General features: G+C 44.0%; 1 protein-coding gene across 1 annotated transcript in view; it reads right to left on the reverse strand.

Moving 5' to 3' along the window:
- The window catches only part of LOC108788836 (signal peptide, CUB and EGF-like domain-containing protein 2), a 15,282-nt gene that overhangs the window by 368 nt on the left and 2,208 nt on the right, over positions 1–12,706 (reverse strand). The window contains exons 2-6 of the mRNA XM_018558715.1: positions 11,835–11,960; positions 5,793–5,928; positions 5,343–5,431; positions 3,552–3,615; positions 1,782–1,917 (exon numbers count right to left, since the gene is read on the reverse strand). Coding sequence (XP_018414217.1) covers positions 1,782–1,917; positions 3,552–3,615; positions 5,343–5,431; positions 5,793–5,928; positions 11,835–11,960 — 551 coding nt within the window. The remainder of the gene's footprint in view (positions 1–1,781; positions 1,918–3,551; positions 3,616–5,342; positions 5,432–5,792; positions 5,929–11,834; positions 11,961–12,706) is intronic.

Below are 12,706 nucleotides of genomic sequence, written 5' to 3' on the forward strand. Positions count from 1 at the left end.
ACCAGCCAGCTACACCCACCCCCACACACACACACACACACACACACAGATCAGCCATAGCATTATGACCACCTAGTAAAAGATGTGGATCCGCGTTTTATGGATAGCCCTGATTTAATATCCTGATAGCAAAGCAGCTGCGCTCTCAACCCTGGGGTCCAAATAGATAAAGTGTGTAAATTGTGCAGCGCTAAAAATTAAAGTGCATAATATATATAAAAATGTAAATATATAAATATATATAATTAAATATATAAATATATATAAATTAGATAATAAGACAAATCTATAATATACAGTGTATAACAATTTAAATCCTTATAAATACAGTGTGTCCACAGTGTTAAATATCCAGTGTAAAACCATATTTACATTTTTATATATATTATGCACTTTAATTTTTAGCGCTGCACAATTTACACACTTTATCTATTATGACCACCTGCCTAATATTGTAGGTCCGCCTTTTGCCGTCAAAACAGCCCTCACCCATCGAGGCATGGACTCCACTAGACCTCTGAAGGTTTGCTATGATATCTGGCACCAAGCCGTCAGTAGCAGATCCTTTAAGTTGTGAGGTGGCGCCTCAATGGACCATACTTGCTTATATGTTCGACTGAAATGAGATCTGGAGAATTTGGAGGCAAAGTCAACACCTCAAACATATGTTGTTCCTCAAACCATTCTTTAACCATGGAAATAAGCACAAGGGTTTTTTTTATTCATGCTTATTGAAATAAAATTGATCTGCACCAGGAAAGGCACCCCTCTTGTGCTTATTTCCTAGATTCCCAGCTTTCCCGGCTTCTTTGGGGCAGCATCCTGCAGTATGCCTAAAAGGAATTTCCATTAAGGATTGACAGTCCGTGGTGCTTCACTGTTTTTACTTTGTTACATTCTTTAACCATGTTTGCCATGCGCATGATCCTGCTGAAAGAGGCCACTGCTTGGTCAACAACAATGATTACGTAGGTGGTACGTGTCAAAGTAACATCCACATAAATGGCAGGACCCAAGGTTTCCCAGCAGAACATTGCCCAAAGCATCGCACTGCCTCTGCTGGTTTGCCTTTTTCCCCATAGAGCATGCTGGTGCCATCTCTTTCCCAGGGAAGCAACACACACGCACCCGGCCCTGCACATGATGTAAAAGAAAAAAACATGGATTCATCAGACTAGGCCACCTTCTTCCATTGCACCGTGGCCCAGTTCTGATGCTCATGTGCCCATTGTAGGTGCTTTTGGTGGTGGACACGGGTCAGCATGGGCACCTTGACCAGTCTGTGGCTACGCTGTCCCTTACGCAACAAACTGATGCACTGTATGTTCAGACACCTTTCTATAGGAACCAGCATGAACTTTTTCAGCAATTTGATCTACAGTAGTGCTTCTATTGGTTCAGACTACACAGGTCAGCCTTCGTTGCCCACGTGGATCAATGAGCCTTGGCCGCCAGTGACACTGGCGCCAGTTCACCAGTTTTCTTTCCTTGGACCACTTTTGGTAGTTCCTGCCTACTGCAGACTGGGAACGCCCCACAAGAGCTGCAGCTTTGGAGTTGCTCTGATCCACTTGTGTAGCTATCACAATTTGACCCTTACGCTTGCCCATTTTGATGCTTCACATCAACTTCAGGGACAAAATGTTCACTTGTTGCCCAATATATCCCACCCACTTCCAGGTGCCATTGTAGTGAGATAATCAACGTCATTCACTTCACCTCTCATTGGTCATAATGTTATGGCTGATCGGTATATTTCATCTGTGTATCAAGCCGTTTGCCTGGAGTTTATCCTTCAACATCATGGGAATATGTATATGTATTTTACCAGGACGACATGGAGTGCAGTCTGCAGAGCCGCCATTCAGAGCCTCCTCTCCAGCAGGGCACAGGGCACAGCCGTTGCAGTGGGTCGTACTGGTGAAACACAAAATTAGTATATCAGGACGTGTGTATTACAGCACACACAAAAGCAAAAAAAATACAAGATCCAATGCCATTCTGCCCCTAGAGAAGCTCACAGAATACTGGCCCTGCCGCAGTCAAAGACAATCCACCAAATATAATGCGCCTTTATAGGTCCTCAACTTTTTTTTCTATTTGTTTCCCAGCGAGAGAAGTCACCTCCTCTATAAACTGCATTTCAAATACCTCTATTGTGAGTGTGTCATGCAGCTTCATTCATTTCTAGGGGAGATGCACTTTTGTTAAAATGCTGCTTGCAGAACTTTGCAATTGTCTTTACATTTACCCACAACTAGGTAGTATAATCGCCTATTTAAAGAGCCCATTCAGTTTATATCCAGGCAGGCATTACACATTACATAGTTGTTACCAAACCTATAGCAGGGTGTACAATTAGACTGTAACATGCATGGACAGCTTTATAGAAGCCACCAATAGAAGTCAAAGCTTCTTGGATGAAACACGAAGCACACACAGAGAGGACAATTTAGAATCCAGGCTTTAGGAAGAAGACTCCCCCATAACTAAATGCAAGAAACTCTCTAGAATCCGAATGGTCTGGGTTGCAAAGAACTCAGATGCAAGAGGAACAAAAGTCTACAAAATACCAGCAAAACAATGTACTCTAGTACCCTTGCAGGGCATAGTATGTCTCTTCTGTAATAAAACACCTTCCTGCTTGAATTTTTTTGTTTTAAATTATTATATTATTTGAGTCTGCAAAGCATTGCAACGGCAATCAGCCCCTATCTATACAGGAGGTGCAGATTTTTAGTAAAGGGGTGGGAGGAAGCGAGTACAAGCCTGCAGGAACCCTACTTAAAGTAAACTTAGCCTTTAAAGTGATGCTAAAAACTCAGTTAAAAAACTTAATAGATTCAAGTACCCCAACTATTAACAAAAATGTATCTTATTTGTGTAGCACTCGGCTGTAGATCCCCAAATCATCTCTGAATTGGTGATGACACTGTCCTTCCTTCTGGAGGGGGGCTACTTTTGTTCCCCATGGTCCCTGTGTGTGTTGTAAAGTAGTCACAGCTCCAAGCTCCCTCCCGTGATGGACTACAATGCCATGTTTTAGTTTACTCATTTGTATTGAGATTTTAGTCTGTCAGGAGAGCAAGCTTGGAGCGGTGACTACTTTATAACAAACACAGGGAACGAAAGACAATTTCTAATCCAACATGGCTATCTTTATAGTTCATAATATAAAATAAATATACTGTTTCCACCCTCCAGAAGGAAGGACAGTGTCAGCACCAATTCAGAGATGATTTGAGGATCTTCAGCCGAGTGATACACAAATAAGATACATTTTTTATAATAGCTAAGGTACTTGAATGTATTTTTAAGATTGAACTCCTGAGTTTAGTGTCATTTTTAGGCCACAATTCAGCAATTTAAGGAAAACCAAGTGGACTTCCCATCTTCACCAGGTTTTACTTACCGTCTTGGATTTATTGGAAGCAGCACGATGTGTACCTTTACTACAGCTTTAGTAACCTTGGACTAAAGTTCAAACAGAATGGAAATAGCTCTGTTTGAAAATATACAGTCTAAGGAGGGAAGAAAAAAAAATTACTTACTTGCAAAATGACCCCGGTGCACATGGCTGGCATTGCGTGGCATTCTCAACTGAAGAAAAGAAGCCTTAAAGAAGAAACAAAACTCAGGTTACATCATGAATAATGAGGAAGGAATTGTGAACCACCTCGCACTCCAATCGTAATGGCCCTTATGGGAACTAACAAGCCTTAAAAAAGATGGTTAGTGTTTTTTTCGCAGCCAATCGCCATTCATTGGCATCAACAGAGGAACAAGCATGCATGATCATCCCATGTGAATATGCATGTTGTCCGGTGCTCAATACATTAACATTCCAAAAACGGTATCATGCAACCCCAGTCAGCTGTATTGGAGGTCCTTTAAAAAGACCTTGTCACCAGACCATTTAAAAAAATCTTCCCAGAAGATATGGGAACATGAATAGCATATATTATGCATGTTATACATCTATAAAGAGCCTCCCTTGTGTAGACATCCAAAAGCCCTCAAACTCCGGCTGGTCACCATCTTGGATGTGATGCCAGCAACCCCAACAGACTCAGAACTGTTACTCAAGTGATACACTATAGAAAAATCACCTTTGCTCCTCCCCTGGAAGCTTTATAAAAAGGTTATATGGGGGCTGAAGAGGAGCAGAGGAGCTGGACCAGCACAAAAAAAAAACCCACTGTACTTGTTTAAAATACTTGATCTTTCTGTGGGTTTAGTTTGGTGACAGGGTCTCTTTAAATGGAGATCTCCTTTAATTTCTCCCTCATGATAAAAGAGATGTGTCAGCAAGGAAACCCTTAGCCTGAACAATACCATACCCCTTACATTTAGATTGGAGAAAGTGCTCCAATTAGGGGAAAAAGTCTGGTGCTTAGAGATGCCAGAACCATGAGTCAAAATCTTTTATAAGTTTATCAATTCTGCATGTTTAATATGCTGATTGACCCCCTTGTCAGATCCACGGATCAAAGTCCATCCAGTTCTGTGCAGCAAGAATGTTGTTGATCTTAAAATAGCAGCTTGTGCAGGGTCTACTTTGTGCACACATCTATGAATACATTACAAGGTGGAGAGAAGCACAGACTGCAGGGAAACATTGGTGCTTTGTTCTGGTGTTGCTTAATCTGTCAGATGATTCCACGTCATCCACCCAAGACAAAAACCAAAGCACTCCCCTATTTAAATTCATAGGACTGGTTTTCCCGGTCTCCTTATAAAACCCATAGTGGCAAAAATGTAAGAATGCTAGAAAATTTCTCTGCAGATTGACAGAGGGGCCCAATCAGAAACTGCTGGCAGATCAAGTTGGCTCATCATAACAGGTTATTTTTAAGCAGAGAGAGCAGAGCACTCCTAATGAAATGTCCCCAACACACATACACACTCCCCCAGCTGACACAGACTAACGTGTTTGTTTTGTCTATGGGATGATCGAAAAGAGGAACGCTTACTTTATTCCACAGTCTAGTGGCTACAGGCACTTTGGTCCTCTTTGCTCTCACACAGAAATATGGTCAGGCACTCTGACATCACCACCTACAATGCTGGACCAGTGGTTGCCTCAGATGCGGTGATGTAAGGGAGGCGACGCAACTAGAGACTGGCAAAGTGAGGCTTTGTAGGGCCAGCTGTCACTACTGGAACTGGTGTGCGGGACCGTTGACTAAGGTGAGTTTTATTCACATTATCCTCATGACAAAACAAGGAATATATTCAGCATGAGCTGGGGTGGGGGCACAAAGCTGAACATTTTTCAGCTGCCAGAGTTGGGCTTTAAACTCATAGGTTCTACTCTAGTGTTCGTACATACATGGCCATACCTTTTTCACATGGTGTACACAACGTGGACCCGCTCGCATTGGAAAAAGATCCTGGTTGACAAGACTGACAAATCACACTTTCCAAAGTGCTACGAGACAAAAAGAAAAAAAATGTGATTACTTTCAGGTTTATTGTCGCATAGATCTATGTCAAAAGCAGAGGGGCCCCCTCACACCGACGGCCAGCGAGAGAGGGGCCCCCTCACACCGACGGCCAGCGAGAGAGGGGCCCCCTCACACCGACGGCCAGCGAGAGAGGGGCCCCCTCACACCGACGGCCAGCGAGAGAGGGGCCCCCTCACACCGACGGCCAGCGAGAGAGGGGCCCCCTCACACCGACGGCCAGCGAGAGAGGGGCCCCCTCACACCGACGGCCAGCGAGAGAGGGGCCCCCTCACACCGAGTTTTGCATCAGTAAAAAGATAAATGTCAATAGATTGTACTACTTACTTGGTATAAAAACCCCTTGGGCATGGCAGGCATTCAGCTTGACCCTTTTGTGGCTGGTAATATCCAGACAGGCAAGGTAAGCAATATGAGGAGTTTGTACAGGTGCCACTGGAACAGCACAGACAGAATCCTGTATCTGTAGGAAGGAAAGCCACAGATAAGTATGCGAGTTCTATATAAACACATTGCCCCCACTACTGGATGCGCCTTGTCACCAACAATACTCAGGAGACGGGAGCATTTGATTGATGATGTTGATGTTTGTCAAGAAAACAGTTCTTCACCCAATTACACCATTCTGCACCACAAGAAAGCATGCGCCCGTGTGTTCATGATGTGCATGCCAATTTTTGACCCTACCATCTGCAAATTAAAGCACAAATTGAGATGTCCCATGAAGAAATGGAATTCGATATGTCCCATTGCACTCCTGACCGGAAAAAATCCGGTCAGGAGTACACAGGGTGGGTGCAGCAGCGACAGCAGATGCCTCTGCAAATCGCATAGAACTAGCAAAAAGTCACTCTCACTGCAACGTGATGATAACATCAGCTATAGAGGACTACAAATCCCAGCAATGCGGAATACTACCATCGGATATAGAGGACTACAAATCCCAACAATACAGAACAACAACATCAGCTATAGAGGACTACAAATCCCAGCAATACATTATACAACAATGCAGAATACTACCATCCTATATAGGAGGACTACAATTCCCAGCAATACATTATACAGCAATGCAGAATACTACCATCAGCTATAGAGGACTACAAATCCCAGCAATACATTATACAGCAATGCAGAATAAAGCACAGGACAGAAACGGCAGGCAATATTTTATACGCTGTGGAGTTCACACCTGTACATACTCTGTGCTGCTGCTCTGCTCCGTACTGCGGGCCTGATGTCTCTGGCGAATGGTCTCAGCAAGGTGCGGCAGAAGTGCTGTAAACAGGCACTGTGTTGTCCCGAAGAAAGCTGCCGCAAGGTCCCCAGGTAAGGAGAATGCACGGGACCTAAGGCAGCCATTTTAATTTGAATAATTAAAGTGCTGGTAGCGGTGCATTTTCACGAGTACTCATGCAAATGCTCAGCATCAGCACCGATACCGGTATTGGTGCATCAGTAATAACCAGTATTAGATTATGATCATGACGCACTTGACTTGTTTTTGACAATGGGCATCATGTGAAGCTATACCAATTAAAAAAGAAAAAAAAAAAAAAAGATATTTTTAATTGATTTATCATTAAAGAAAAGTGAACTCTAGAAACCGTGCTCAGAAAATAAAAAGGCAGCTAGAGTACACAGCACTAGTCACTAGTATTGCCTGTGGTCTCCCTGCAGCTGATCTTTCTTCATTAGGCCCCTTTCACAAGGTGGTCCCTTCGGGTCCGCCTGTAAGTTTTTCAAGTGGACCTGATCGGATTCCCAATGTTAGTCTATGGGCAGCCGTGTTTAAACAGAGAGATGTCATCCAGATTAATCTCAATGCCTTGCCAGTACCCTTTACCCTTCCCACTTACCTCCTCTACTTGGCTAGTCCTTTAGTTTCTCTCTCCCGCTCTCCTTTTTCCTGATTCTCCGAATCTCTCTTCTTCCTCTCTTGTATACTTTGTATACACACGCATTTAGATCAGTTCTTGAAATTCGTGCATACAGCATCAATGTTTTTCTCTATTTGGTCATTGCTAAACTGCCTTCTGTATCCCACGGAATACACGCGCTGCCCCCTAAAGGGGATACGTGATGCAGTCCTGTTGTGTATATTTTTTTGTACTTTCCTCAGACCTTTTCAAGAGCGCACTGTTTAATACTACCTTAATCTCTGTGCATGTCTACACTTGTTACTGGACCATCGCCTTAAGTTTATGTATACATGCTGTTCATATTTCTTGTCAATTTCAATAAACCTGATTCAACTATAAACAGACAGATGTCTCTTTACACCTGGTTACCCCCGCCTCCGGCCAGGTCCAGAAAAACAAATGGATCAGAGCTCCATTTTGCAGGACCCGATTGTGCCAGAACAGAGGTAATCTGCAGGGCCGGTGCAAGGATCTTTGCCAACACAGGCGAAGGTGCATTTTTATTTTCACTTAACTTTATTGCTATCACACAAGAGCTAACAAGCCCCTGTGCGATAGCATTTAGAGGTGACAGGTTCTCTTTAATGAACCTGTCACTCTCAATACAGAAGTTCTAGCACCGCACTGTGCTAGAACTCCTGTGACAGCTGAGAGGAAGGGCTGCGAGTGCAGCTCTCCTCTCACTGTCGACTCGACCTGGCGTGAAAGGTAGCCGGCGGGGGAGGGGGACCATCCTGACGGGGAACAATTTCCCATAGACCCACAGGGGGTCCGTTTACATCCAATTCCCCATAGACCGACATGGGGTTCGGTAATCTCAGTTGCGATGGAGGAAAAAAAGTGGATGGACAGGGATATCACAGCAGTGACATCTGCTCCATACTGTTCCGATCAGGAGGGGATCCGTGCATAGATCCTCCCCGATCAGTCCATGTGAAAGGGGCCTTGGAAGACCATGGAAGAGAACATTTTTCACAGTCTGTCTGGGACGTCACATTCAACCACATGAGGAGAAAAATTAAACCGAGGAGACTTGCTTGTTAGGTGCATGAAATGCTTCTAGCGAGTTCACATTTACATAAAGATGAGTTGGCCGTGTCATCAGATTGGTACATTCTAGTAAAAGGTCGGGAATAAATGGCATTACAAAAAGTTGTTAGTTTTGCCTTACCTCAGAGTTCAACTCAAACATCTAACTACACAGAAGAAATGTATATACATACGGGAGTAATGTTACAGTCAAAGGATTTGTATGTCTGTCCATTCAGTCCTGAGATTAACAAAGCTTTGACAGACAGCACAGCCAGGGGAGCACATTACTTTCCCAGTTAAGGTTATAGTATGAAAAAAGGAATAGTGTTGTCTTTTCCACTCCCAGCCTGCTGAATGGACAGTGACAGATGGCCTAATCACTCTGCTCTAGCTTCTTGTCAGCACGACGAATAGGCTTCCAGTCCTCTCTCTCTTAGTCCGATGTATAGGGGATTGCAGAAGTCTAATCCAGGAACTTGCTTAAAAAAAAATATTAACATAAAATTATATAGAATTACATTTTTGTATTGCGAGTTCCGAGGCTGGAGACTCCAGAACGGTTGGGAGGTCTTTTGCTTCATTTTTTAAACAAGGTTTCATGTACAAGAGTGCGCGCGCACACAGTAATTAATGAATATCTTCAAGCTCCCAGATGACTTCACCGGTGTCACATGGAAATGTTTGAGGTTGGGGTGTGGCAAGAAAGCGGAGGACCTTTCCTTTGCCATGGAAGGTCCTCTTTGAAGTATTGTATTTTACATCACTCATATGATTAAAAGATATGGAGATTACCAAGCTTGTTGGGCAATCTACAGTTCAAAATGGCTTCCTGTACATACTTGCGCCTCCCCCTTAACCTTTAATAACGCAGGCTCAGTGCAAGAAGAAATGACCTCTTCTTATAGCAATGACTTAACAGTTCCGGTTTATAAACTTGTGTTTTAATGTTTTAATCTGACCACAAATGGTTGAACTTGCGGTCACATTGACACAAAATTAAACGCACACAGTCTCTTCCCCATAAAACAGAGGGCTATTGACTTGGTGACTTGGAGAAAGATGGGGCTTCTATTTCATCCTCAACAAATACATTTTTCTTTTGGTTGGCTTCCAGCAAATGCTGCGCTTTCCCACGTTATTACATTTGCCCTGAGGAAGTTATTCCGCATGTCTTATAGGAAGCTGCTAGGTAATTTAGCCCTCTAGCATGTTCCTATCTCTATCTGGGACACCAGTGCTCAGATCTCTGCCCGCTCCTTGTCAAGGCGTCCCATTCACTTTGATAGATTTTCACAAAGAATGGAGCTGGAGGAGTGAGATCCTGAGGGACATAAGACTCCGAGGTGATTCTGCCAACCCATACAAATCAAAACGCCGATCCTTCTTTTTTTTTTTTTTTAAAGGATCAAGCATGCCAGTAAAATGGGACAATCTACAAATCGTGTTTGTCTCCAAATGACTGTGAATGGTTCCATTCTGTCATCTGGACAGAAATAGATATGCAGCTGACTCACTCACCCAATTTAAACTCATATGACAGAAGAGGATTAAATAACTAAATTATGACGAGCTGCCTCTTCCGCGCTAACTCCTACTCCAGAAACTCCACGTTCGCCCAGGAGTGGAGTCACTGCGCAGTGTTACTAAACTGCTGATTGCAATGTGATGGAAAGCTGCAGAGAGGCCTTCTATGAACTATGACACATTGTTTAAAAGGGACTTTGTCCATTCAGGGCAAAGTGACAGGTTCTCTTGAAAGCACATGTTGTAGAGGTGATGGCATTCCAGTTAAGCCCGCATTCACGTGTGTGTCCATGACTGTGACTTGAGCACTGCATTTTGGAGGAAGTGGTGAACATCACATGCCCATACCCAGAAGTACCAGGCATCAGAGCAGTGGGGGAGCACGGCAAAGTTAGGAGGGAAAGGCAACCTGTGAAGAGAACCGATCACATTGCCCTTAATAGGCAAAGGGAAGATTCTTTTTTAAAGGGTAATTCCACTTTCCCAGGCGAATTTGAGAATATGGAATTACCCCCAACAACCTGTCCCATCAATCCCCCCCCCACAGCTCTTACCTTGGAGCGAACGCTCCTTCCCCTCTGCGGCTGCCAGTGTACCATCCATACTTCGCACTCAGCAGTGCAGCCCTGCCGTCAGTATTTTAAATCCCACTCGCAAATGGCAAGCACTCATTCTTGCTAAGAAGCGCTTCTCATTGGTCAGCACGGTCAGAAGCACTTCTCATTGGGTATTCTGACAGCAGCGCACTGGCCAGTGTTTGCAGCGAATTGGCTGGAAGAAGCGTTCAGCTGACAATTTTCCAGCATGTCCCTTGGGCAAACGTCAATCTAATGTTCGACTTCTGTTGAGAGGACCGGGCCACCAATGGATCTAATTTCAGCTGATTGATGCCGAATTAAACCAAACTCGCTTCGTGTGTACCCAGCTTCACACAACACATGCCAAGCCCAATTCACCAAAAAAAAGAGCTTGAACAAGTTTGAATCTGATACATTTCTGTATATCGCAGCTGTAAACCATTGACATCGATCTCTGCTGCCCAAAAGTGTTCCTGTCGCCCTCACAGAGATGAGTGGCCACACACACAGGCCATGTTGTGAAGAAGGGAAGTAGTCTACCTTCCGGGGTGTGCTAGGAGACCACTGCAAACACAAAGCAACACACACACAAACAGCAGAAAGGGGTCATTTGTTCTTTGGGCCCCAGAATGCAGCTCTACCCCTCCCACCTGGTCCAAGTCAGTTTATGTGCCAGGGGGTCATACTTCTTTGGTTGGACATTTGCATTTATTTTGGTTGTAGCCAGGGGCGTAACTAGAAATCACAGGGCCCCATAGCAAAATGTTGTATGGGGCCCCGTTGACCTCTAGTTACACCCCACTATGGGGCCCTGTGCCCCGGGCCCTATAGCGGCCGCCTGGTCGCTATGGTGATTGTTACGCCACTGGTTGTAGCGCAGGGATAGTCAAACTTTGGTTCTCCAGCTGTGGTGAAATTTCAAATCCCACCATGTCTCTGCCTCTGGAAGTCATGCCTGTGGCTGTCAAAGTCTTGCAATGCTTCATGGGACTTGTAGTTCACCACAGCTGGATGGAGAACATTTGGCTACACGTTATAGAGGAGGCTGCATGAGAATATGTGAAGCCGGAACACCCAAGGGGACAAAATGGCATCATAAATGATGATACATAGAAGAAGCCAAGGACTGACTCAGACTGCCGCCATGCACCACCTAGAACTTAAATATCAGCTGTGGCTGGACTTTCACCGGGTACCTGCGAACGGCTTCGGCAACACAGTACTGTGTGTCTGGCAGACAACTGACCACGTCTTCCCCTAACCTTATATGCATAGAGCAGTTTATAAACAATTCTAGTGATATGCACACTTACCATTATTAGGGTAGGTACCAGGTGAGCACACCGTGCATTCAGTGGTATTGACGGAGCTGCAGTTGACATCAGCGGTGGCCATTGTGATAATGCCGGTTGTGGTCAGCTGACTTCCAACCAAACATGCTGCCAGGAATAAAAAGCAACAGCAAATATCAATTGAAGAACTCATTCACACCACCCAGCAAGATGTACTGTGTGCATGATGTGTGTGCTGGTGGGAGGTTTGTATGACATTCTTCTTGGTTATGTGTTCAGAGGGAGCACAGAGATCTTGAGGAATGCTGAACTAAGTTTTACTTGTTTAGAAGAACATTGTATGTATGTATGTATGTATGTATGTATGTATGTATGTATGTATGTATGTATGTATGTATGTATGTATGTATGTATGTATGTATGTATGTATGTATGTATGTAGCATTGTGAGGAAAACGAGAAAATAAAAAAAGCTTCCTGTGTATCTTAGATAAACATGCACATAGAGACTGACACTGCACTACAGCGCCATCTACAGCTCAAAAGACATTACAGAACTATATCAGTATATGCTGCTGCGTTTCCAACAATTCTTATGCACAGTGCTTTGCCATGCATTACAGCGCATTGGAATGCACTGCACAAAAAAATGTTCTAGTGCACACCAATGCACTCCACTGGCATGAACTGAAACCATAGGACAAAAGGCAAATTGCCCCATGCCCTGGAAGCCTCACTGCTTAGTGGGAAGCTATACTGTTTTATGTCCTTTGAGTTTACATGTTCAGAAAATTATGTTTTATAGATTGTTTCACAGATAATGATCACATGGTGCTTTCATGGCACTTTTTGCAAATCATGCTGGGCTTTCTAATAGGAAAGCCCAGAGCCAT

Source organism: Nanorana parkeri, unplaced genomic scaffold (assembly GCF_000935625.1).
Source record: "Nanorana parkeri isolate BGI_ZX_2015 unplaced genomic scaffold, ASM93562v1 scaffold354, whole genome shotgun sequence".
Lineage (NCBI taxonomy): Eukaryota > Metazoa > Chordata > Amphibia > Anura > Dicroglossidae > Nanorana > Nanorana parkeri.